The sequence below is a fragment of the Chlamydotis macqueenii genome, chromosome 17 (assembly GCF_036417535.1).
Source record: "Chlamydotis macqueenii isolate bChlMac1 chromosome 17, bChlMac1.mat, whole genome shotgun sequence".
Taxonomy (NCBI): Eukaryota; Metazoa; Chordata; class Aves; order Otidiformes; family Otididae; genus Chlamydotis; species Chlamydotis macqueenii.
In genome coordinates, this window is record NC_141572.1 from 15,561,046 (window position 1) to 15,587,500 (window position 26,455).

The window sequence follows — 26,455 nt, forward strand, 5'->3', positions numbered from 1 at the left end:
TTCCTTGAAAAATTTTGGAATAAATTATTGAGCAATCCATTTTTTAACACCTAGAGGACAATAATATGATAAAAATAAAGAGTAAAACCCAGGCAACACAGTTTTATTGAGAACGAATTTTGTCAGGGCGATCTAATTTCCCTTTCTGCCAGGGTAATTGGTCTGGCGGAGGAGGAGGCAGCAGTGGATGTGGTGTATCTTAGGCAAAGCCTCCGGTGCTGTCCTGTGTGGCGTTCTCATAAACAAGGCGGGGAAATACAACCTGAGCGAGATCCCCGGGCGGGGGGCAAAGCTGACTGCAAATTGATGCTCGAAGCGAAGTCAGCCGCATTTTACCAGCGGGCTGCGAGGGGCTGGCTGGGTCCGGCCCGCGGTGGGCTGGGCACCTCTTCTCTCCCGCAGCACGGCCAGTGGGCACATCAACACCTGGGTGGGTCCCCAGAGCCACCGGGGATCCCCAGTCCCCAGCAGGCACTCGGCAGTGCCCTGTTAAATATAGATATAGATATATAAATTCAGATGGAAATAATCTAGTATTATTTTTTAATTATGGTTCTTGCACTAAATTAAAAATTCAGTTCTCCCTTCAGCCTCACTCGCAATGGCTTTTAAGCAATGATTGGCGACAGCTTGAACTCCGTCTGCCAGCTCAGCCCTGGGGCAGCATGCGAGGACCCGCTCTCCGCGGCAGTGTTGGTGCTACAACCCCAAGCAAAGACAGGTGATGCTGCGTGGTGGACCTCCCAGTTTAAACCTGTCTGACACAAAACAACAGGAACCATCCACCCCCACAGGGAGCTGAGGGTGAGCTCCAGCCCCGTCGCCTCATCAGGCAGGTGCTTTCCAGAAGGACCCCCAAAAGCTCTTCTCTGGGCAGCCCCAACCAACAAGTGTTCGAGTCCACCCTGCAAACTTTGCTTCCCTGTCTCCACCACCACTGAAAATACTCCCTTCTCAGAACAAAATTTTGAAAAAAAAACAAAATTACACAATCTTGGAGTTTAGCATCGTGCATGCAGCCCCTCCACTTGAAGAGGCTTGACAGTTTGGACCAGGAGGAAGGTGTGATGCTGCAATGTTTCTTTGAAGGGGGAAAAAAAAAAAAAGGAAAGAAAAAAGGATGGCTTCTATTTTTAGAGGTTTTAGCAGCCAAATTGTGTCAGGCCGTCTGTGCTCTGCTGAGGAACACACAGCATTGGGCACAGCCAAGAAGAGTTTTCTCACAGAGCAAAATGTCACAATAAAACCAGGCTTAACCAGAATCCCAGCACCCTTCACAGAAAAAATGCCAAATTTTGGACAATGTGTGTATTGTGTATCATCTTTTTTGTTACCGTAATCCAGTAATGGGTGGAGAAATGTGGCACAGGTCCTGAACAGTTGTTTTCTTTGGGAACATGCCACGTTCCCCGTTGATGCCCTCTGGTGAGGCTGAACAGCCAAAAGGAGGTCTGGGGGACCAACCCCCACCACCACCCGGTTTGGGCCTTCATTGCTGTCCATGCTCTGCAACTGGAAATGCTTTCAAAACAAAAAAAAAAACCACCAAAAAAAAAAAAAACAAAAACAAAAACAAAGAAAGGGTGTGGAACCATCTTCTTATTTCTCTCTGTTTCCTGGTCTTGGACATCTGCCGCATCTTTCCAGGGCGCAGCAGTCTCATTACCGACTCACAGAACCACTGAGGCCGGAGGAGACAGCCAAGGGCAACCCCCTGCTCAGGCAGGATGACCTAGGGCAGGCTGCTCAGAGCCGTGTTCCATTGGGTTTTTAACGTCTCCAAGGATGGAGAGCGCTGCTTCTCTCACTGCAAGCTCCAATGGCTGAATCATCTTCACAGCTCTTCGTTGGACTCAGTCCAGCACACTGACATCTGTCTTGTACTGAGGAGCCCACAAGTGGGTGCAGCACTCCAGATGTCACCTCACTGGTCTTTAAAATAAAACTAGTTCTCCAATAATTGTTTGCATCAGAGGGCAAGGCTGTGGGAGCTGCACTTGTCCTGGAGAGAAGCTCATAACCACAGCTGTCTCTGCCTCTGCCCGGCCATCAGCACGGGGCCAGGCTGGCCGATTGGCACACTGTGGCGTGGCCAAGGGGACCCTTGACCCTGGAAAAAGGCAGCACCCTCAGCCTGGGCCAGCCCAAGAGTGGTCCTGTGGGCACAAGGAGGGAGCAGGCGACAAGCACGGGCTGCGCAGTGCCAGCCGGCAGCTGCTGTGCAAGGCACATGGTGCCTGCGGAGGTTTTGCCAAGCCTGTCCTTGGTATCGACTCCCAGGCATATCCCGCGGAGAATTTATTGCTTCAGATCCCTCATAAATGCCAAGTCTATGTGTGATGGATGGGCTGGGAGCTCCTCCCAGGACTGCTCTCCGCAGCAGCTTCAGTGACTGTCCTCAGAAGCAGCAATAAAATGCCATTTCTGCTTGGGACGAGACGAGGCACACAGAGAGGGGCCTGGCAAGGGGCACTTTGGGGGGTGCCCTGTGTCAGCCAGATACCCCAAGGCCATCACAGCTTGTCCCCAGGTGCAGGGCTGATCGATTAATCTTGGTCTTGCTGGGCACTGCCCCAAAAACATCACAGCCACCTTCTCCAGACCTCCACCATGAACACTCCCCAACAAACACCCCTCACCCTGTGAGTATCCCTCACACACACTCCCATGGGTAAACGCGCACACACACACTCTTGCGCACAGCCCCACACCTCGCACACCCACGCACATAACGACGCTGGTGGAGCTGGCTGATGACGTGCTGGGGAGGGGGCTTGTTCACTTAGCTGGATGTGAACAGGGACGGACCTGGGTGCCCCAGCCCGCCTCCCCTCTCCCAGCACCCTGCAGGAGCCCCGCGTGCCACCCAGCGAGGAAGAGTAGCTGAGGAGCAGATACAGCCACCACAGGGCAGCCTGGCATCTCGGTGGCACCTGGTACACCTCCATTTAGGGCTTCTTGGGGTGTCTGCTGAGTCCCTGCCACCTCGCGACCGCAGGCCGGGGTGGAAGGAGAATTTTGCCTCTGGGAGAGCCAAACGCACCATCGCCCCGTGCTGCAGGGCAGCGCTCTGGCTGGAGGACCGGACACCCGGATGCCTTGGATGGAGCACAGCTGGAGCAGAGATGAGTTTTTGAGGAGAATCGGAGGGCCCGCAGTGCTGTACTAGGGAGAGGGGAGGGACAGCTGAGACAGGGACTGGAGGAGCCTGAGGGATGAATTCATGGGAGCAACCACTTCAAGAGCAGCCCAGTGCCTGGGCTGGGGGATGAAGGCCACGGAGAGAAAGTGGAACAGGGAGCAGGACCAGCCCCGCGGTGGCTGCCTGAGCACGGGATGGCCGCACGTCCCGGCGGCCGGAGCCCCCGCAGCCTTCGGTAAAGCACCCAGCGAGTCTCCGGCAAGGAACCCGGGCCCTGCCCCGGGCGGGCGGAGCGGCCAGCCTTGCCCGGCGGGAGTCACCCGGCAGGGAAACGGGAGTGGAACCGGCGGGCACGGGGGTCTGCGCGGGGCCGTGCCCGGCGGGAGAGCAGGGGATGCTGCGGGGAGCCGGGCGGCGCTGCCGCATCCCCGCCACCCCCGGTACCGGCACCGGCACCGGCACCGCCGCCACTGGGCGGAGCCGCAGCGCCACCTAGCGGCGGCGAGGCGCTACAGCCGGCCCCCCGCCCCCCCCCCCCCCCCCCAATCCCAGCACCCCCCGGCCCGCCCCGCCGGCCAGGACCCCTGCCGTTCCCGTGCGCTGCCCCAAAGCCGTGCCCAAACGCGTCCTGCGGGCGGTGGGACCCACGGGCGCCAGGAACACCGACCGATGGCCACGGCTGCCTGGCCGTTCCACCGTCTCTGCTCCCTGCGTTCACCTCGCGATGGGTGAGCAGCTCTGAGCAGCACTTTTCTGGCCAGACGCAGGCCCTGGTGCAGCTTTGGCATCTGGGCATCCCCTGGATGAAGGAAGTGGGCCGGCGGAGCAGGGAACAAGAGACCTTCACAGGCAGATTCATGGAATCACAGAATGGTTTGGGTGGGAAGGGACCTTTAACGGCCACCCAGTCCAACCCCCCTGCCAGGAGCAGGGACATCTGCAACCAGATCAGGTTGCTCAGAGCCCTGGCCAACCTGGCCTTGAACGTTTCCAGGGATGGGGCATCCACCACCTCTCTGGGCAACCTGGGCCAGTGTTCCACCAACCTCAGTGGAAAACATCTCTTCCTGATGTCCAGTCTGAATCTACTCTCTTTTGGTTTAAAACCATCACCCTTCGTCCTGTCACACCAGGCCCTGCTGAAAAGTCTGTCCCCACCTTTCCTGCAGCCCCCTTTGGGCACTGGGAGCCGCTCTCAGGTCTCCCCAGAGCCTCCTCTTCTCCAGGCTGAACAGCCCCAGCTCTCTCAGCCTGGCCTCACAGCAGAGCTGCTCCAGCCCTCTCAGCATCTGCGTGGCCTCCTCTGGACCCTCTCCAACAGCTCCACGTCCTTCTGATGTTGGGGGCTCCAGAGCTGGACGCAGTGCTGCGGGCGGGGTCTCACCAGGGCAGAGTAGAGGAGCAGAATCCCCTCCCTCGACCTGCTGGCCACACTGCTTTGGGTGCAGCCCAGGATGCGGTTGGCCTTCTGGACTGCAAGTCCTCATGGCAGGCTCATGTTGAGCTTCTCGTCCACCATCACTCCCCAGTCCCTCTCCTCAGGGCTGCTCTCGATCCAAGGTTGTTGGCGCTGTATTTCTGTTTCTGGGTAAGCAACACAAACTTGTTCTCTCCAAGATCCAGGGGAAAGGAGGTGCCGTGATGCTCACTGGAGGAAAGGAGCTGAGAGCAATCCCACACGAGATGTGCTGATGGCAACCCCAAACTTACCTTAGAGCAGTTTCATCTCTCATCTTCAGTCTGCTTTTTCTCACCTTGAACTAGCTGCCTTGCACGTAAAATAAATCAAATAAAAACATATTTTTAGCAATGCAAAAAAGGCTTAAATGCTTGCAATGGCCCAGGTCCAATTTCCTTTCACAGCTGCTCCTCTGAGGGTGAATTTGGTCTGCCTTTGGCCCCAGCAGCTGGACTTTTCATGGAGGAGGTGACTCGGTCACTGTGGAGTTCTGTGGGTTCCCTTCTGCCGCACAGGAACCAGCACAGCCCATGAAGGTCCTTCTGCAGAGCTCCTCAAGCCTTGCAGGGATCGGCTGCCTTCTTCTCTTGGCAAGACCTGAGTGCAAGAAGACACAGGAGAGAGATGCAGTCACACCAGTTTTCCGGCGTGTACCTTGCTAAAAGCAACCTCACCTGCATCCAAGAGCCAGCTTGCAATGCACGGATGTGTTGAGTGGTGCTTTGCTTTTAACTGTCCGTAACCAGAGCTTGCAATGAGATCCCAGCACCCCGTTTCCACCGGGCGGTTTGTCTGAGCTGTGTCCGGGTTGATCTCATGCAGCGATGGACGGACACCATCACCTGTGCACAAGCAGCCAGAGGAGCAAAGCCCGCCGGCCACCCGTGCGCTGGTGAGGGAGTAGGGCGGGGTGATGGGACAGCCATCCCTAGGAGACACAAGGTTGCTGCAATGTCTGTTTCTGGAATATCCACAGCTCCAGGAACGAGAAAACCTGGAAAAGCCCAGAGAAAGTAATCTGTTGTGGTGGTAACATCACCTCTTACACTGGCAGAACATGACCAGCCAGAGCAGAGCTGCAGAGTGGCTCTCCGAAGCACAGGAGCAAAAACGTCAGCAAGAGGAACAAACTTTGCTGGCTCTGTTTGCCAAATCCTGCCTGGATTTTGTCCAACTTTGCACTTTAGGGCTGCAATTTTCCATCATTGAGCCTTTTTCGTTCCAAGTTTCAGCGCAAGCAGTCACAGCCAGAGGGACGAGGAGCGCTGAAGCTGGGGTAGCCAGAGGAAAGCTGGGGAGGCGCGGTGCCCTTCGTCAGAGCAGCAGATGAGCCTTCAGCGAGCTCACTTTTTCCAGCTGTATCAGCAACTCTAATGAAAGAAAATGACTTTGTTTGGCCTGCACTAAGAAAAAAAAAAAAAAGAAAAAAACATCAGTCACTCCAGTGGAAAGCTGTCACGTCACCAGCTTGTGGAATAGGGACTTGGAGTGTTGCCTTCTCCTGTCCCCAGGAAAAATTATTCCAGTTCTCATACAGCCAGAGTGTGAGTTTTGGTGGTGGCTGCCAGCACTGTTGTCCTGGGTCTGGTGTCCTCTCACCATCCCCGGTGGGAGCATCCTCCAGACCCCTGGGGTGGGCTCCATGCTGGGGTCTCCCTCGTCCTGCGGCCCTGGGGTGGCTGTCACAGCTGCGGGACAACGGGAACGGGACTCAGGGGTGGCAGAGCCCTGGGGGTCTCTGGCATCTCCAGGTCAGCCTCCCCCTTGGAGGAGCATTAGATCAAGCCGCAGTTTGAATGCCTCCAAGGATGAATGCTCCCTTCAATGCTTCCTCGAGAAAAAAAAATAAGAAATTACGTATAAAAATCCAACCAGAAGTAATTTGAGTGTGCAACCACCAGAGTGAAAGATGGGATTCAGCCTTGGAAAAAGCAGCACTTTGGGGCAGTAAAATGCATCTTGAAGTGACACCAGCCATGTAGCCTGTTTTTCACAGGCCACGTTCATCACATGGGACGGGCAGAGCAGGGGGGCGTCAGGCTGGGGGGGAAGGATGCCATCATCCACACACTTTGCTCCATCTGGTGCCAAAACCTGAAGGCAGGCATCAAGTGAGGTAAGGGAAAGAGGCAGAGAAATGTCGCCCTGGAGGCACACCTCAGTTCTGCCCTTGCTCTCCTGGGGGCTGCAAAAGCAAATTGCAAGAGTACCCCTCTGGGAAGCAAAGAGCTGGTTGGAGAGAGGGGCACAGATGTGATGGCTACGTAGAAGGTGTAAAGGATGAAAAAAAAGTATGAGTAGCACCTATGGATTACTATCTCCAACACCTACGGGTGTGAGAGATGCAGAAGTGGATGAACCCTCTTTGAGCATCCCCTGGCCCTGCAGTGCTGGGATCGCAGAAGAGGAGGACCGGAGACAACGGCGGGTACAGAGTCTGGGCGGGAGCGGATGGGGACGGAGCGCAGTGCCTGGCTGATCTGCCAGATGATGAGCGGCTTGCACGCTGCTGCTGGCTGCGCTGGCTGGGGAGGGAGGCAGGCACAGCCAGCGTTGGCAGCCAGCAGCCTCGGTCACTTTTCCCTTTTTCTCCTTAATTTGTCCCAAAAGGCTCCTGGCCTCCCCTTCTCTGGCTGTGTCTGGATGTCAGAGAGGGCGCAGTGCTGGTAGGAGGACAGGGGACCTCAGGGCTTGGCAAGCCACTCACTCCTGGCGCAGGAGGCTGAGCCCAGAGAGGTGAAACGACCCCAGAAAAGTCAATCTGTTTTAAATTCTTTCTTTTTTTTTTTTTTTTCTATTTTCAGCCTTTATTTTCTTGCATTTGGAGGGGAGCATCAGCCCCTTTCCCTGGGTGCTCTGCGTCTTGGGGCAAACAGCTTGGTGCTTCCCTAGGACAGAAGAATTAGGAAAAGCGTGACATTTCCTACAAAGTATTTGCCTGTGAAAAGGAGGAAGGCAGGAAAACAATACAAAAATAAAGAAAACAGAACAAATTTTCCCCTTTCCCTACGGACATCTCAGGAGCACAAGAGGAAAAGGAACATTTTTCCTTCCACTTTGTTCCACTGGAAGAGAAGTCTGCATGCCACTCAGTGTTACCTGCTCTCAATGAAATAATGGGGTGGTTTAGCCCTCGTCATCACACAGTTGCTCGCTCACCCTCCCCCTCCCCAGAGGGATGGGGGAGAGAAATTGGGAAGAAAGGAAAACTCATGGATTGAGATAAAAACAGTTTACTAAAATAGCAAAGAAAAACTACAGTAATAACAGAATATAAGGATATTAAAATATACAAAATATACAACATGAACAATGTACAATTTCTCACCACCCCATGTCCCAATGACCGATACAGCCCGTCCCGAGCAGCGATCGCAGAAACGACACCGAGCAGCAAGCAAAGGAGCAAAAGCGAGCCAGCAAGGCAGGGGGAATGATGGCAGCAAGCAAGAGAGAGAGAAAGGTGGAATATGGATGCAAAGGATGTGTGCCAAGGATGGAAAAAGATGCCCGAATGGATGCCCTCTCCCATGAGCAACCCCCACTTCTATACTGAGCGTGACATTCATGGCATGGAATGCTCTCTTTGGCCAGTTTGGGTCAATTATTCTGTCTGTCTTTCACCCAGCTTCCTGCATCTGCACGTTAACGAGACTTCAATGAGACTTGGAAAGTCAGACAGTGTCCCTGGTCTCATTAACAACAACTCGTATCATCAGTGTGTTCATCAACATTCTTCACTCATGAAATCCCAAACACACCGGCTACGGAGAGGAAAATTAACTCCATCCCTGCTGACACCAGGACAAATACACAGAGAGGTAAGAAGTAAAAATAAGTGATGCTTGGAAAAAGACAAGTACCAATGGGGTGCTGCAAGCTGGGAATCGACCCGTCCCCCACACAAGCCCGACACCCGCCTGCGGAGCGGAGCCGGCTCCGGGCAGCGGACAGCAAGACTCTGCAGCCAGAGGGGTTTCGCTGGGGCTGCAGCAGCCCTCAGATCGATGAGATTGTGCTGCAAGATATCTCTGCTTCCCGAGGCACAATAATTAAGAGCTTATTTTAGAAGGATGAGCCACAGCATTAATCAATAAGGAACAGCCAGGTTCTCAAGGGTAAGGGAGCTTGAGTTGATCTGCCTCAGCCATGAGAGCACTGCTGGTCCCGAATCTGCTGATGTCTGGTTGCCTTCACATCGCTGCAGGGAGCCCTGCCCCGAGCCCCCGGCACATCGGGCTCCCGCCCCTGGGGATCTTCGGCTCAGCTCAGGGTGGGGACCCCGGCTCCGTGGGCCTGGCCAGGGGATGCTCCTTGCAGGCAAGGAGGAGTAGAGGGGCTCCCTAGCAGCATCACCTGGGAGGAAGCTGAGAGGTTTGGGAAGATGCTCGCTGGTGAGCTGTCATCGGAGGCAACCGGCCCCAGGGGCTGGCAGCCCTGGGCACACATCTCCCTGGGTTCACCTCTCAGCAGCAGCTCTTGATGGGAGTCAGGAGAGGCTCCCGCTCTCCCTGCCCAGGGCTTCACCCGTCTCCTGGGGTCTCGCACCCCTGTTTGGCCAGGGAAGCAGAGCTGAGCAGCCCCTTCCTGCTGCCCAGCCCTGCCTCTGCCCCAGAGCGCTCCTCTCCCTCGCCCTCCCCTCCCCGCTGCTTTCCCAGGAACGCTCACCCAGCACGAGGTGTTTAAATCATTCACAAAGGGCTAAAATAGAACTGGCTCCCTTCCAGGCACTCTGGCATCCAGGCTCCGTAAACAACCCACCCGCCAAGGGAGGCAGCTTGGAAAAAAAGGCTTTTTATGTCTATTCCCTAGACCCCACTTCCACAGAAACCTTCCGGCGTGATCCTTTCTCAGCTCTAAGTGCAGCAAAATCGTTTCAAGCATTCACTGACCTTCCTTTTCCCCAGGCGCGCTCTCTGGGAACGTCTCACATGACCCACTTCTACTCGTGGGTGGAAAACCAGAGGGATCCTCTGCACAAAAAAAAAAAAAAAGATTTGATGTGGGAAGTCTGATGTCCCTTTTCCTGCCTTGGATATTTCCTAGGTGCCCTTTCAGAGGCAACCTCCTTTTTTTATAGCTGTGACCTTTACAGGGATAAGAATTCACTGGGGTGTTTTCTCACGGCTGCTGAGCCACACCAGGGCTGCAGGAGCTCAGAGGGGAGAGCCAAGAGCACATTTATTTCTCAGGCTGCAAGAGATTCACTGAAAATCATTTGGATGCAAATGGAAAATGCCAGGGATTGCAGCCCAGCCCAGCTTCCGGAATCCTGACCGCGCTGGAGGAGCAAGGTCGGAAATGGCCAGATCGGCTGCAAGCGGAGCCCCCAGCCCGCAGCATCTCTTCCACCGGCGGTGCCTGTGGCAGATCTCCCTGCTCTCGCCGGGGCTCCAGACCTGCAGAGACACCCCAGGAGGGTGAGAAGCACTGTCCCCACTTCCACCTTCTCGCAGGTTTTGCTGGTGGATCGGCGGCAGACAGCTGCCCCTGATCCAGGGAGGGCTGTGGCACCCAGCCTGCTCCAAGGGCCGCAGAACCGGATGCCAGCTGAGGGTCCACATGGTTCCCCACACCCCACCCACGGGCTGGGAGAGGGGCAGATGTCCCTCCCTGGCCATGGGTGGAAGCGGTTTGGTGGCACTGGTGCTGGGCATGAGCTGGGCGTATGATCAGCACAGAAAATAGCCAACGGAGGAGGATCTGAATCAGCCCTCTCCAGGGAAACCGCAGAGGATGGGTGCTGGGAGCAAAGGGCGGCTGGTGCGGCGGGGGCTGCTGGAGCAGGCAGGGCTCAAGGGCTGGCAGAGCCAGGGGACAGTGAGGATCAGGCCTCAGTCCCAAGGATGGAGCTGGGCTGGAGGAAGACAATCCCTGCGTCCCAGCACAGCGCAGCAGCCCTCTGGCCCCATGCCTGTGCCCGCTTCTGCCGAAAGGCGGGAGGAGCGGTTTTCTTCTCACAGCTCTCCCTCCCAGATGCCGTGAGCGGCTGCTGTTGCTTGTTGCCATCTGTTATTTTCACCGTGTCAAAAACGTCTCTCTGCCGAGCGCTGGCCCATGAAATACGCGTGCTGTGGCCTCCCTCTTTCCAAACTGCCATCTCCTCCCGCGCTAAATCCCCCTCTCCCCTGTTCGTCTCGTATTCAGATTTGTTTCTTTACATCTCATGGCTTCCCAAGCCATTGGTAACAGCCTCTCCCAGCGGCGTGGGTACATTCATGATGTGAGCCCCTGTGCCGTGGGCTGGACCGGGCTTCCCACGTTACGCATGGGCCAGCTGTGGCATCTACTTGGACGTGGTGGGGTACAGGGACAGTGACCTAAAGGGGATAAAGTCCCACGCCACAGGGCAGGGTTTGTCACGGTCCCCTCAGCAGCCTCCAGCATCCCTCGGTGGTCTCCCAGCCATCAGCGGGTTGCCAGCTCAGGGATCCCCTCTGCTTTGGGAGCCACCATCCCAAGACAAACACCACCAGATCTCGCTCCTACCAAAATGTGGCTTTTTTACTTGTCATCTTTGTGTTCAGATCTGAGACTACAGTTTCTCTGGAAACTCAGACCTGGTTGTACACCACAAATCCCCCGTCCCAGCCTGGGGGCTCCACCGATGTCACAGGGCCACCAGCTCTGCCGGCGCAACACGCAATGCTTGGAAGCTTTCCCCTGCTAAAGGCAGGTGAATATTTCCTGGGAGTGACTGGTGCTGTTAGAGCCTTTCCAGGGAATTTTCTCTGTGGCACCCGGGTGAGAAACGAGCTCCTTGCCACGGCAGGAGGATCTGGTTGTGACCATTGATTAACAGTGGCACCACTAAGGCTTAAAAAGGAGCAAAAGTTTTAGCTGATTACAAGTTTTTAATTGCAGCAAGTAGCATCTGCTCCTCAGGCTTTAATGCGACTCGGTGCAACGCTGGCTTTTTTGTCTTCAACGAGAGTTTCAGCTGCAGCCTGAGCCTTCATGTGTGCCAGCTCATCGCAGCAAGGAACTTCGGAAGGATTATTTCATTCTGAAGAGCATGAAGGAATTCATGTGGAGCAGGAAATATTTTGAAGGAAATGGATGCTTTTTCATAGCCCACTTTTTACCCAGCTCTGTTAAGGGCCCATGCCACTGCCTGGCTTTCACCATGGAAGGACAGGACATCCCAGAAGGAAACCTTGCAAACGAGCTCAAGCATGCTCTGCGGTCTCGCCACTAATTGCAGCAATGCCAATCCTGGTGTGCAGGGAAAAAATATTTTCTGTAACTGATTTTTCCTGTACCCATGGCCCTGTGGCAGATGTACCTCATCCGGATGGGGTGAGATTTTTGCGGTGGTTACAGTTTGCTGGACTGGGGGTTGCTTTGGAAAATAAAAATTTTTCATGGCAGCTGCTGGAGCCGTCTCAAAGCTGCGGGCTCTTCCTCTCCAACCCACTCAGGACGCGGTTTCCCACCTCAGCACACCCCGCGGGCCTCTGGCCGCCTGCTCCACCCCTGCCCAAACCGGCGCTGCCTGCGCTGAGCATCCCCGGGCGCGAGGTGTCACTGGGGAGCTGGGACTGGGCGGGTCCGCGCCAGGGCAGAGCCGCTGCAGCGGCGGGGCTGGGAAAGGGGGCATGGGGGGGGACAGGGTCACGGGGAGGGCATGGTGCCATCCAGAGGCACCTGGACAGGCTGGAGAGGTGGGCCCGTGCAAACATCATGGAGTTCAACCAGGCCAAGGGCAAGGTCCTGCACGTGGGTCGGGACAATCCCAGGCACAAATCCAGGCTGGGGGAGAATGGACTGGGGGGTGCTGGTGGACGAGAAGCTCAACATGAGCTGACAATTTGTGGTCACAGCCGAGAAGGCCAACCGCACCCTGGGCTGCATCCCCAGCAGCGTGGCCAGCAGGTCGAGGGAGGGGATTCTGCTCCTCTACTCTGCCCTGGTGAGACCCCACCTGCAGCGCTGTGTCCAGCTCTGGAGCCCCCAACATCAGAAGGACGTGGAGCTGTTGGAGAGGGTCCAGAGGAGGCCATGCAGATGCTGACAGGGCTGGAGCAGCTCTGCTGTGAGGCCGGGCTGAGAGAGCTGGGGCTGTTCAGCCTGGAGAAGAAGAGGCTCTGGGGAGACCTGAGAGCGGCTCCCAGTGCCCAAAGGGGGCTGCAGGAAAGGTGGGGACAGACTCTTCAGCAGGGCCTGGTGTGACAGGATGAGGGGTGATGGTTTTAAAATAGAGGGAGGTAGAGTCAAATTGGATATTAGGAAAAAAAGTTTTATGCTGAGGGTGGTGGAACCCTGGCAGAGGTTGCCCAGAGAGGAGGTGGATGCCCCATCCCTGGAAACATTCCAGGCCAGGTTGGCCGGGGCTCTGAGCAACCTGATCTGGTTGGAGATGTCCCTGCTCCGTGCAGGAGGGTTGGACTGGATGGCTGTTAAAGGTCCCTTCCCACCCAAACCATTCCATGATTCTGTGTGGGCATGGAGCAGGGATGCAGCCATGGTCCTCGCTACTGCAAAATGGAAGGGAGGTCCCTGCTCTCTGCTCCCCGGGCCAAGAGTCGGGAGCATACCTGGCTGCAGGGTGCCAGGGAGGTGCTGGGTGATCTCTGGAGTTCAATCCTGGGTGTGCCTGTCAGGAACAGCTCAGGCCGGGAACCTCCCACGGCTCTGCCCGCCCTCTCCACGGCGGGGGTCCACGGGGCAGGCAAAGCCCACCTGCCCCAGCCCACACCGAGGGGGCTGGTCCGCTGGCTCCAGCCTCCCCAAGCACCCGCCGCCCTGACCGAGCGGGTGAGGAGTCAGCTGAAACCCCCAAACCGTCTGTGCGCAGACCGCGAGGACCGAGCACAGGGGCTTCCAACAACATCTCTCCCATAACAGGTCCCGAGGGTCTGAGACGGGTCCCCCAAGGGTTTCCCGGCTCTGTGGGCCGGACACGCCACAGCCTGCCCCAGAGCTGGCCACGCGGGGACAGGGACCCTTTGGGGGTTCCCTTTGAGGCTGCTCTGAGAGGTCAGGGACCCTTTGGCCCTCTAGAGTTGTCCCGGGTGCTCCCCTCAGGGCCCTTCTGGTGGGACGGGGACCACTTCAGCGCCCCCTTGAGGGGGCCCCCATGGGGGTCCCCAAACGGCGTGGGGCTCCCTTCGCTCCCCCCTCCCAGAATTGCTCCAAGGGGATAGGGTGCCTTTCAAGCCCCACCCGGGGCTCCCTTCGGGGTATCCCCGCCCCGTCCCCGGGATGGGATGCGCCCCCCCCAGGGTGGGTTGGCACCCGAGGGGGTGGAGGAATGGCACCAGACTGGGGGGGTGGGTGCTGCGCCGGGGTGGGTGGTCCCGGAGCCGGGGCGGAGCGGCGGCTGTTTCGGCGGGGAGAGCCCGGCGGGGCGGTACCGGACGGGCGCTATTTAAAGCGGGGTGTGGGGGCAGCGCGGAAGGGGCGGCCCCGTCGTGGCCATGGCTCCGCTGAGCGCGGCCCGGGCGCTGCGCGCCGCTGCCGCCCTCCCCTCCTCCCGCCTGGGCCCCCCCAGCTCCGCGCCCCGCGGGACCGCTCCACCGCCGGCCGCGGGCAGAGGGGCCCGGCCGGTGCTTCCTCCGCGGGGAGGGGGGCCGCCGCCGCCCCCCCGTCCTCCTCCTCCTCCCGCCGTGGACTTCGGGGACCCGCGGGAGGCGTTCCGCAGCAAGAGCAGCGGCGAGCTGCTGCGTGGGCTGCTGGTGCTGGGGCTCTGCGCCGTGGGGCCGCTGGTGGAGCACAACCGGGAGGTGGGTGCGGGGGGGGGGGCACCGGGGCCGGGGTCCTGGGCAGGGAGGGTCTCACTCCGGATGGGGTCCCGGGGGGCCTGCCCGCTCTGGGGGGTACCGGTCCTGGGTACGGGGGGTTCGCTCCGGGGGTGCCGGTCCCGGGAGAGGCATGTCTGCTCCGGGGGATGCTGGGGCCGGGCGGGGAGGGGGGGGTTTCGCTCCAGAGGGTGCCGGTCCCGGAGGGGTGCCCACTCCTGGCGGGGTCCCGGACCAGGGGGAGCTGCCTGCTCCAGAGGGTCCCGGTCCTGCGGAGGGGTGGGTCCCGCTCCGGGTGAGGGTGCCGGGCAGGGGGGCGTCTCACTCCGGGTGGAGTCCCGGTCCTGGACCGCGGGGAGCTGCCCGCTCCAGGGGGTATCGGTCCCGGGCAGCTGGGGTCCCGAGCCTGGGGGGTGGGTGCTGCCGGCGGAGCCCTGAGTCGCCGCTGTCCCGCAGCTGCTGCAGCTGTGCCAGCGGGTGCTGGGGCAGGCGCTGTTCGAGCGGCTGATGAAGATGACCTTCTACGGGCAGTTCGTGGCCGGGGAGGACCAGGAGGCCATCAAACCCCTCATCCAGCGGAACCAGGCGTTCGGCGTGGGCGCCGTGCTGGATTACAGCGTGGAGAAGGACCTCACCGCCGAGGAGGCCGAGCGCAAGCAGCTGGAGTGAGCGCGGGGCTGGGCCGCGCCGTGCGGGGCGGTGGGAGGGCGCGGCGGGCGGTGGCGGGCCTTGGCCGCTCTGCTATTGGCTGCGCCTGCCCGGCCCCCCGCGCCCATTGGCTGCGGAGCCGGTGTTGCGCTGTGTCACGGCCCCGCCTCCCGCGGAGGCGCTTCACTCCCCCCTCCCCCATCCGCCCGGGCGTCCCCACTTCCCCCCTCGCCCACACAGGGGTGCTGCCCCCCATTTCCCCTGCCGGGGTGCTGCCCCTCCCCACTCCCCTGTATACATTGGTTTTAGCCCCCCCTTATTCCTCCTTCCCCATGGGGTGCTGCCCCTCCATCCCACTTTCCCTTTCTCCCTCCCCACTGGGCTGCTGCCCCTCTCCACCCCTCTGCACCCACTGGGCTGCTGTCCCCCCATTCTTCCTTCACTCCCACACTGGGGTGCCGCCCCCCCCATTCCTCCCCCGGGATGCTGCCCCCTCAATCCCCACACCCCACTATGCCCACATTGGGGTGCTGCCCCCCCGGGTCGCACAGCCTTCCTGCATTTCCCTCCCCTCCTCCCCCACCATCCCGGGCAGCCTTCCCTGCCTCCCACCTGCTGCCAAGAGCAGGCCTGTGCCCAAAGCCACCGGTAACTTTCCACTCTCGGAGCTCCAGCTTGGATCGATGGGCTGCTGGCCGGCGCTCCGCAGTCACCGGGGTGGGTGGCGTGTATGTGACCCCCATCCAGGACAAGGGTGGTCTTGCTGGAGGGCGCAGGCTGGGGATGCAGCACTGCATGGGGCAAAGCTGTGACAGCCCCGTGTCCCTGCCTGCAGCTGGGGACGCAGGCCAGCTGTCACGCGCTTGTCAGGCAGTGTTGAAAATGCTGTGGAAATGGCTTTTTGGGGTGATTTGCAAGTGGGGTTTCGGGTGGGTGCAGTGATGCAGGTGCTGCTGCTGGAGTCCTCCTAGCCAGCGCCCGGAGCCTTATCTCCACTCTCCACCCCACCCAGGCGCTGCTTATCAGGGTGCCCCTGCTCACCGCGCCGGGGTGACACCGCTGCTGGAAATCCCCGTCGGCACGAAGGGCCTGCCTGGGAGTGCTGGTGTGGGAGCTGCATCCCAGCCCCTGGCAGATCGAGCTGCAAACTGTTTTTTTTTGTTGTTGTTGTTTTTTAACGTAAAAGCTTCTAAACACCCTCCTTGCAGCCCATGGGGTGGTGGCTCTTTTGAAGGTGCGGAGCAGGGGTGGTTTTGGAGTGGCTGGTTTCTTCCCTGGGCACGCAGCTGTGGGCCAGGGACGTTGCTCAGCATCCCCGTGGGGCTGAGCTGGCGGGGCTGGCGCTCCTGGGCCGGCCTTGCTGCCTTCCTTGGGCTGGCTGCGCCTGTGCCAAGCCTTGCCAAGTGCCAAGGGTTTTTTGGCTCTGCCTGCACCTCTGTCCTGCCTGCTCACGGTGCTTTGTGAGCTCTAGATCACTCAAGGATGTCCCGGAGCGGGGACAAGGCCCAGGGCTGGCATCGGAGGGGATGTATGGGAGCCAAGCGCTGCTTCAGGTCTGTTTGGGGCAAAACCCCAAATGATCAGTGCTTCTGCCAGGGACTGTGCGTGGGTGAGGGGTGGGCGGTGCAGGGCTTGCGGCTGCTGGACTTGGGAGCTGCTTCCCTCTCTGGTGCAAGTGCTTCAGGGGAAGCAGAGGTACAAACCACATGCAGCTGATGAGTTTGGTGGTGGTTTTTTGTGGATGTTTTGTTGGTGAGCAGGGAAATGCCCTTTCCTTCCCAGCAACGGGCCATGGCCGCTCCTCGTCACAGGTTTTTTCTGGTTGGGAGCAGCAATGCAAAGCAGGCGCTGGCTTATCCTGCCGGCTGCAGGCTCAGCCCTGCCCGGGCTGGTGTTCCGCGCTCTGCCAGCTTGTCCCAAGGCTGAAGGCTGCTGGCTGCTGCCAGCTCGCAGGGACACGGCTGGAGAAAGGCATCCTGCTGGCCGCAGAACCTGGATGTCACTCCGCTCCCAGGGCAGTGCCGGGGCTGAGGGTTTTGGGATGGGTGCAGCCCTGGGTGGGCTGTGAGGAGGAGGCAGCACTGTGGCTGGGCAGGGGCTTCTACTCCCTGTGGGTTGAAACAAGGACCCCCCCCCATAGTAGAGGTGGTTGTGGTCCCATGGTAGCCTCAGGGCCATTGCTGGCCCATGGGCATCCCAAGCCAGGAGATGGGGATGGCCAATCCTGCCCCAATTGCTGTCAGACCCCCTGAATGGCTCTGCCATGTGGCACATCAGCTTCGCTATCTCTGGAGATCTGTCGTGTGGACAGCCAGTTTCTGCCCCAGCGTGGGATGACCATTCAGACTTCCAGAGCCCCCGCCTCCCCTCCTTCTGCTGCCACCCATGCCCGGTGCTCTGGCTGCATGTCCCCGGCATCACGGCAGGGTTTCTCTTCAGTGTGAAGCTGTGTCCTGAGGCCCTGCGGTGGCCCTGGGCTGCTGCGTGTTGGCAGCTTGCACATGGGGCAAGCATGAAGGACGCTCTTCTGCTGAGAGCTTTGCTTTGCTCCTACCTGCAGGGTTTTAAGCACCACCCATAGCTCTGGTCCGGGCTTCACATGGCCATGTGAAAGATGATCAGAGGGCTGGAGCAGCTCTCCTGTGAGGCCAGGCTGAGAGAGCTGGGGCTGTTCAGCCTGGAGAAGAGGAGGCTCCGGGGAGACCTTAGAGCAGCCTCCCAGTGCCTAAATAGGGCCTACAAGAAAGATGGGGAGGGACTGTTTAGTAGGGCCTGGTGTGACAGGAGGAGGAGTAGCAGTTTCAAAATGGAGGTAGATTTAGATTAGATACCAGGAAAAAATTTTTTACACTGAGGTTGGTGGAACACAGGAGCAGGTTGCCCAGAGAGGCAGTGGATGCCCCATCCCTAGAAACATCCCAGGCCAGGTTGGACGAGGCTCTGAGCAACCTGATGTGGTTGGAGATGTCCCTGCACCTTGCAGGGGGGGTTGGAGTGGATGGGCTTTGAAGGTCCCTTCCCACCCAAACCGTTCTGTGATTCCATGAGTTTTTCCTGGGCTGTGGTAGTTCAGGAAGAGCTTCTTGCTGGTGTTCCCTCATCCCGTGTGCTGATGAGAAAAGCAAACGCACTTGCAGCACCCTCCAGGGTAAGATGGATTATTGCCTACTTATTTCTGACAGAGGGACCTTTCCTTCTCATGAGGCGGTTTATCAAAAACTTCCCAAAAAGCCCAGTCTGCCGCATCAGCTGGATCACCCTTCCCAGCAATCCAGTGAGCTGGGTTAAGTGGCGCTTGGCGTAGGAATGGCCTTGCTGGCCAGGACTGATACTGTGAAGAAAGCAGGTGATGTGCAGGAAGCGCATTTCTTCAGCTGGAAGGAGCTTCCTTCATCTCGCTTGCTGCAGAAGAGTAATGCCAGCGCCATGGCACTGCTTCGAACGCCCCGGGGAGGATGGGCTCCGTGCAGTCATGCAGCAGGAATGCTGCTGGAAAGGGCGTGTTTGTCTTTGGGAGCACAAACAGCTTTGAGCTGAAGGGTGCCGTGCGCTGGTTTGGGTCCCGTGCTTTGGCTGTGCCCTGGCCTCTCGGCGGTAGGATGCGAGGCGTGCGGTGGGGCTCAGAGCTGGCCTGCGGTGGGGGCCTGCCCGCCCGACCTGTCTCTCTCAACGTGTCCTCGGAGTCGCAGCAGCGTGTGCAGCTGCGGCCTCCCCCTGCGCCATGCTGCCTGCTCTGAGGAGACCTTCCATCCCGTGCAGGCTTTGCTGTCACGGCCTGTCCTGGGCTGTACGCTGTCTCCTCCTTCCTTTCCTCTACCCTCTGTACTCGGGGCGGAAACCTTCCTGAGCTGTTCTCAGGGGAGCAAAAGCGCAGAGCAGAGCCTGCCCAGCATGGTGCCTGCTGCTCCTGCCCCGGCTCACGCCAGCCTTTGCTGCGCTTTGAGCAACGGGAGGCCGTTCCTGGCTCCGGGGAGCGGGAGGGAAGGGCTTGTCTCCACTTGTTTGTACTTCCAGCAGCCCCTAATCCCTGTCACAGGGTTTCTGTGGAGGACAACGTGTCCTGGGACTGCACCACGTGCCCCTCCGCTCTCTTGCGTGCGATTCCGGGTGGCTTTGCTGCTTTCCTCGCAGCATGCCTTCCCCATGGTTGGCACGGCCAGCGCTGGGACAGTGGCTCCAAGGCAGGGATGTCCCAGAGGAGGAGGTGGCTCTGCCGTCACCCGTGGCTGTTCTCCGGGGGCTGGCAGTCCTGGGTGAGACCCCGGGTGGGGGGCTGGATTCAGGGTGTCGGCAGGAAGGCTTATTGCTCCAGCTGAAGGAGGATCTCGTGACTTGGCTGGCATCCCCAGGCCATGAGAGCCCCGTTATCTGTGTGGCAAAGAACTCGGGCTTGAAATTACATCCGTGGTAAGCCCGGGCTTCAGCTCCGGTTGTGTTTGTAAGTTGTTGGCTAACAGCAGGGGGCAGCCAAGCTGCAGCAGGGCATCCTGCGGCGTGAGGGGCCCGGGGCCTGGGCCTGGCCCGAACGCCAGCGGCCTTGCTTGGCATTCTGGCCGCTCGTGCCTGCGAGGTAGGGGATGGCGTTGGGTGAGGCTTGGTGCTGCCGCTGCGAGGGCTGTGGGCTGGCGCGGTGTGAGAGAGGGCACCCAGCCCCACCAGGGCTGAGCTCGTCCTTGCCGTGGGGCGAGCTGTCGGAGAGCGGCTGGGACAGAGCATTGTCCCTGCGCTGCCTCAAGGGCTCCAGGTAGCACTTGCACCTGGACATGGAAAGGCCATTGCCTTCCACGAGTGGGCTTGGGGCGTCTGACCTGCCGGCGGAGCTCGTGCTGAGCAGCATTTGATCCGTTGGTGATGGGATGGTGAGGGAAGAGCAGGGTCCAGCGCCAGGCTGGCAGTGGGGGAGCCTCAGAGCTGCCCTGGTCACCAGCGTGGGGTTGCAGGGGGTTGCTGACCTGGCCCTTATCTTCCCTGTTTCTCTTCTTAGCTCCTGCACCTCTGCAGCCGAGAAGGAGACGGGAGGTGAGTGACCCAGCCTCTCCTGCTGACAGGAGACAGCCACAAGGTCCAGCTGATCCAGGCACTGCAGGCCTGGCCTGGGGGAAGGACCCAGCTCCCACAGCCTCAAAACACGAGCTGGAGGAGGAACCACCTTGGTTCCTGGCCAACCCTGCTCCTTGGCAAAGGCTCAGCCTCTGCTCGGGCAACGCAGCAAGCAGGGCGCCATGCAGCCCTTGGGGGCTCTTTTGAGGTCCAAGATGGAGCCCCGCTCCCCTGCACCTGCAGCAGAAGCTCCTGGGGAGGCTTGCAGGAGCCCGACAGGATGGCCTGGCCCATCTCTGTCCTCTTCTACTCCAGGAGCAGAACAAAGGGAGAAGCAATACCGAGCTCATCAGGAATTTGCGGATCGCCACGGTGGGGTCATCAGCGCCCGCACGTATTTCTACGCTGACGAGGCCAAGTGCGACCAGCACATGGAGACTTTCCTCCGCTGCATCGACGCCTCAAGTAAGTGTTCTGTGCGTCCTGCGCAGCCCCACTGCACCTGGGGGCTGCGGGGACCCTGCAGCACACCACCACACCTCGGGTCCCTCCCTTCTGCCTGTCGGGCTAGCTCTGTCTGTGTGGCTCCATCCAGGTGGCAGCTCGGAGGACGGCTTCTCAGCCATCAAGCTGACTGCGCTGGGCAGACCTCAGTTCCTGGTGAGTGCCGGGGCTGTGACCAGGGTGAGGTGGGTCAGAGCCAGGGCCATGGGTAAGGCATCCGCGGGGGCTTTGGGGGGCCAGGCTTGCTTGCAGTGACGTTTCTGCTGATGGCACACCAACCCTGTGTGCCCAAGACCACCCTGGAGACCTTGCCTCAACTTTTGGGGGTGCATGAAGAGCTCAGAAGTTTAAAAGTCCCAGCATGAGGGTGTTGGGGCTCTGTGCTGTTGGCTTGGCCCCTGCTTGGCCAAGGAGCCCCACTATAGGGTCAGGGTCTCCCTCAGGTGGGTATGGTCTTGCAAAGCTCCGAGCCGGCTGATCTGCAGCCCGGGTGTCTCATCTCGAGATCTGTCCCCACAGCTGCAGTTCTCAGATGTGCTGGTGAAGTGGCGGAGGTTCTTCCACCAAATGGCCGCGGAGCAGGGCCAGGCTGAGCGGGCAGTGCTGGAGATGAAGCTGGAGGCGGAGAAGCTGCAGGTGAGGGAGGAGGCTGTGCTACCGGGCGATGTGCCACTGCAGGTGGCCATAGAGCTCTTGGAGCAGCAAGACCCCTGCAGCCCCTTGGTGCTGATGCTCCTTTTGGTGGCAGGAGGCCCTGGCCAACCTCGGCATTGCAACCAAGGTGGAGAGCCAGCACTGGTTCACGGGCGAAGACCTGGGCATGAGAGGGTAAGCTGCCTGTGACCAAGGGGTGCTGCGGGATGTGATGCTGGGGGACCTTTTCCCTGTTCCTGGGCAGCAGCAAGGGAAGGTCTCCAAAGGCAGCACTGGCTCAGCACAGCGACCTAGCACAGGGGAGACTGGGGTGGAGGTGACATGACAGGTCAGGGTGGTACATGCCATGTGCCCCGCTTGCTGGTGGGGGTCAGGAGCTGGTGAAGACCCCCCTGCCTATGCAAGGCACCAGTACAGACCTGGATCTCTGCTCCCAGCACTGTGGACCTGTTGGACTGGAACAGCCTGATCAACAGCCACACCAAGCTCTCCAAGCTGCTGCTGGTCCCCAATATGCAGGTGGGTACCCATCCGTGCTACCTCCAGAGTGGCCCTGCAGGGAGGACACTGGGAGTCTGGAGGAGCAGGGTGTAGGTCCACTGCCCCGGGCCCTGCCCAGTAGCTTGCTGGTGGCTGTGGTGCGGGGCTGGCATCTGTGCTGCCGCAGCCTGACTGTGCTGTGAACCTACTGTGGGCAGCTGCCAAGCTGGCGGGGTGGGCGCTCTGCACATGCCGTGCTGCCCAGTGGATGGAGGGGAGCTGGGGTGGGCAGCAGCCCTCGGGATGGGCTTCCCTCAGGGGGTGTTTCTGTCTCCCGTGGGCAGGGCTGGCCGCAGGCAGGGTGACACAAGCTTTTCTTGTTTCAGACTGGGCAGCTTGAGCCCCTCCTCTCCCGCTTTACCGAGGAGGAGGACCTGCAGATGAAGCGGATGCTGCAGCGGATGGATGTCCTTGCCAAGGTAAGGGGGCGCTGGGGCTGGGGGAGCCAGGCATAGGCACTGCTGCGAGGGGGCAGACGCGTAGCAGGTGGCTCCGTGAGCCCACCATGCGCATCATTCACCCTTCAGAGAGCCACGGAGAAGGGCGTCAGGCTGATGGTGGACGCAGAGCAGAGCTACTTCCAGCCAGCCATCAGCCGCCTCACCCTGGAGATGCAGCGCCGCTTCAACAGGGATCGCGCGATCATCTTCAACACCTATCAGTGCTACCTGAAGGTGAGGTCTGGCAGAAGGCTGGGCAGGAGGGACCTGCTGGAGCAGCTGGACAGAGACGTTGGCTCCTCGAGCCATGGCGATGCAATGGCACAGCTCTGGGGCTGGCTGCCTGAAGGTGCAGGGCAGAGGTGGCACTGGTGCAGTGACCTTGTGCCATCTCTTTTGTCTGGTCCCAGGAGGCTTACGACAATGTGACGGTGGATGTAGAGCTGTCACGCCGGGAGGGCTGGCACTTTGGCACCAAGCTGGTCCGTGGCGCCTACATGGAGCAGGAGCGGAAGAGGGCAGCCCAGATTGGCTACGAGGATCCCATCAACCCCACCTATGAGAAGACCAACGAGATGTACCACAAGTAGGGGACAGCCTCAGCCACACTCCTCCCTCCCGCCCCAGTGGGCACAGGCTTGAGCGGCCTTGCCATGTGGCCCTGTACTGTCTTGCAGGTGCCTGAACTATATCCTGGAGGAGATCAAGCACAACCGGAAGGCCAGCATGATGGTGGCATCTCACAATGAGGACACAGTGAAGTTCACCCTCCGCAGGTGGGTGCCGGGGAGGCAGTGGGGCATGGCAGGGACTGGGGGCCCAGCAGAGCTGCCCTGAGATGTGCTGTGGCTTGTCAGGCATCCTCTGTGCTGACCTGGTGGGATCCCAGCTCCCATCCGGTTCTCAGGGGCCCATGGTAGCCCACAGCTGCAGAGCTGGTCCAGTTTCCCCAATCCAGAGGCCATTTGGAAAACAAATCCTTCAAGGCCTCGCATCCCAGTGTCTGTGTGGGACGTGGTCAGTGCCATGCTCTCATACTCAGAGATGATCCCAGCTCCTCTGGTGGGATGCGCTGCCTCTGTTTCAGCTCTTCCCTAATGCTGGGGCTTGGCTCACAGGATGGCGGAGCTTGGGATCCATCCCTCGGAGAAGAAGGTGTGCTTCGGTCAGCTGCTGGGCATGTGTGACCAGATCACCTTCCCCCTGGGTGAGTGCTGGGAGCAGGGTGGGGGGCTTAGCAAATGTGCTCCTGCCCCACCTGGACACATGGGGTCCCCCCGAGGGGCTGCTCTGGGGGCTGAGGGACGGATGGAGCCAGGCTGGGGCTCTGCGGGAGCAGTACTGGCCGAGAACGATGCCTTGCCACCTCTTCCTGAGCTGCGTGGAGCACTGTGACCTCGCGTGGGGCTCGGTGAGGATGTAGATGAGCCCAGCTCAGGTCAGGGACTGATTCCCCCTTCCCACGCCGGTATCCAGAGCAGAGACCTGAGGCCAGGAGAGCAGCAGGAAGCAGACCGGGCAGTTGTCCAGCGTGGACACTGCTCTGTCCTGGAGTTCCCCTTGCAAGCGGGGTTTGGCTGCCTGTCTGCAACCTCCCCTGGTCATGCTGGAAAAATGTGTTAACTTGATGTTTCTGGTTGAATGCTTCTCAGATTGGCCTGCCCCTGGCTGCCGACACTCCCAGGGCTCCTGGTGATCTCGGCCTGTTCCCCCTGGCATGTTCCCAAGCTTCCAGTGCTGAGCTGGGGCGGGATGCGATGCCCCTTCCTCTGCCCGGGGAAGGGTCAGCCTCATCCGGCCAGGGCTGCTCCCAGGCTTCCCCTCCCTGGCGCTCGGCTGCAGCCTCAGCCATGGAAGCCCTCCTGTCTGCCATCCCTTGCTCCGTCGGCACAGCCAAGGGTTGTGGGAGAGCTGGGACGAAAGGGAGGCTTTTTTTCCTCCCTCCTCCCCCACTTTTTCTTTTTTCTTTCTCTTCTTCTCTTTTTCCTCTCTTCTGGTTTGTTTTTTTTTTCTCTTCTTTCTTTTTATTTTTTTATTTTCCTTTCTGCATACTTTTCTGATCAGCCTCTCTCCTTCCAGGCCAAGCCGGCTTCCCCGTCTACAAGTACGTGCCTTATGGCCCTGTGAAGGAGGTGCTGCCCTACCTGTCCCGAAGGGCCCAGGAGAACAGGGGCTTCATGCAGAGGGTGAACCAGGAGCGGGACCTTCTCTGGAGGGAGGTCAAGAGGCGGCTCCTCACAGGGACCCTCTTCAGCCCCAACCACTAACCCCAACCTGGCATCCGGCCCAGGGAGCTCCTGTGCCTTCAGCTGTCGCCACTACTGCCGTTCTCCGTCCCAGATCTGCTGCAGTTTTCCCCCCACCCCACACCCTTTGCCCTGGGAGGGGATGTGCTCTTGTTGCTGTTTGAACCACATGCACCTTTCGGAGGTCACTGCTGTAGGGTGCCCCTGGCACTGCCCAGAGTGATGTCCCTCTGCTGTCCTGGGGCCTCGGAGCCGTGCTTGCCCTGGGCTGGCTTGGGGGAGATGCTGGGGGTCCGCTGCTGGCCCCTCCCCGTGCCTTGGTGAACGCAGCCCTGGGGTTTTCCCCTTGCAGGATTGCACGGGGAACTTTGGCCGCCTGCGTTGTGCGGTGGGCTCGGGTCCGGGGCTGGCTGGGCGGCCTGGGGACAAGCTGGCCTCTGCCAGGGCTGAGGCTTGGTCTCGTCTGGCTCTGTGGAGGCAGAGGCCCCTGTGAGCCACTACCTGGCTGCTTACCAGCTTTGCATGGGCTGGGGCTGTGCAGGATCAGGTTCTCCTCCCGTCCCACCCGAGTATGGGGTTGTCCACCCTGGGGCACACGTCCAGCGGGGCAGAAGCGCTGAAGGGAGCTGGCCGGCTCCCTCCCCGCACTGTTCCTCCCTCACCCATGGACCAGGTCTGCGCCCGACCACGGCTCGTCTCAGCTCTACACTGGATTTGCAGAGAACGGTGATAATTAAATCGTCGCTGTTCGTGCTCCCGTCTCTCTCTTGGAGTTACTGGGCAGCTGGCTCTCCCCTGGCTGGTGCTTCGCTGCCCTGGTCTCAAAGCGGGGGTCAGTGCCTGCTCTCGGCCCCCTCTGCCCACTCGCTTTGGCTTGAGTCAGGGCTTGGGGAAGGAGTAAGGCCAGGCTTCCCTGGGCCTGGAGAAGGTGTGAGCTGTCTGGGATGGGCTGGGAGATCTGGGAGCCCTGCAGCATCCTGCGATGTGGGGTGTAGCAGCTGTAGGAGAGCCTCTCTCCACCCCAGATTCTGCTGTTAGGGGATTTAAAAGCGGTGCTGGTGCAGGCTGCAGCCGGGCTCCTGGTATTCCAGGGAGGAGAGACGATGTGTTCTGGCACCAGGCTGCCTTTCCAGCCACGCGAGATGCTGCGGTGAGGGCCTGGGCTCTGCTGAGGCTGGACCCAGGGCTGCAGCATTCCACAAAGAAGGCTGTTGTTGCGGGAGCAGATGTTGCAACCTCCATGCCACAGCTTCATGCAGAAAGGATGGCTCTGTGGGGTGTCTCTGCAGCACGTGTGCCCCCATTTGTGGGGGCTGCGTAAGGGATCAGGGTGGGGGGTGTTGCCTCCAGGGCCCTGGCTGCCCTTGAAATCCTCCAAATCTCTGTGTTCCCAGCAACTCTTACCCACGCGCAGCCAGAAAACGGCAACCCCTCCTTTCATTTCTGGGTGCATTGACCCAAACAAAGCCTCTTGACATCTCAGGCTTTCCCTGCTGTCCTCCACTTTTAGCTCTTGCTGCCGGAAGCTGCTTGTCCCGAAGGAAGAGGAGGTGTGAAACGGTGGCAGGGACGCTGGTGGCTGGGGCTGCAGCGCGCTTGCTGCTTGCGAGGACGCTGGCTGCAGCAGCAGGGCGAGTTGGAAGGGGAAAGCACCCGCATCCTCGCAGCAACTGTCTTGGCAGCCTTGTGCTCCGTGGCCACGAGCAGCCCCAGTGCGTGTGTGAGAGGAGGCAGGATGGGGGCGAGCCCCTCGTATTGTATGACTTCCCCCCCCTGGACCTTGTCCTGCCATGCAGTCCTGCCTGCTGAAACAGCTGCAGGGAGTTTTGAACCATTGACAAAACAACATATTTTACAGAGCACTGCAAATCCTCCCCACAGCATCCTCGGCAGCCTTCTCCCGCCTTCTCTTCCAAAGGACCGGCTTATCTCCCAGGCTACAGCCCAACCCCTGCCCTGGCGTGGGCCGGACCTCGTGGACCAGCACAGGAGATGCTGTCCTCAGAAAGAGAAAACTATTTGCAGAAGGCAAGGAAATGGCT

At 59.7% G+C, this 26,455-nt stretch overlaps 1 protein-coding gene across 2 annotated transcripts; it reads left to right on the top strand.

Moving 5' to 3' along the window:
* The first annotated feature begins 14,020 nt into the window (after positions 1–14,020).
* On the top strand, positions 14,021–25,166 carry PRODH (proline dehydrogenase 1). 2 transcript variants are annotated; one of them, XM_086761384.1, is made up of 14 exons: positions 14,021–14,326; positions 14,798–15,006; positions 19,974–20,008; positions 20,345–20,494; positions 20,625–20,689; positions 21,053–21,169; positions 21,282–21,361; positions 21,625–21,706; positions 22,054–22,146; positions 22,255–22,401; positions 22,578–22,753; positions 22,845–22,943; positions 23,286–23,374; positions 24,247–25,166. In XM_086761384.1, the coding sequence occupies exons 1-14, from the start codon at positions 14,021–14,023 to the stop codon at positions 24,432–24,434; spliced, it is 1,836 nt and encodes a 611-aa protein (XP_086617510.1). In that variant the 3' UTR covers positions 24,435–25,166. The 2 variants fall into 2 exon arrangements, with proteins under 2 accessions (XP_086617510.1, XP_086617511.1); XM_086761385.1 differs by lacking the exons at positions 14,021–14,326; positions 14,798–15,006 and adding an exon at positions 18,003–19,396.
* The last annotated feature ends 1,289 nt before the right edge of the window (positions 25,167–26,455 follow it).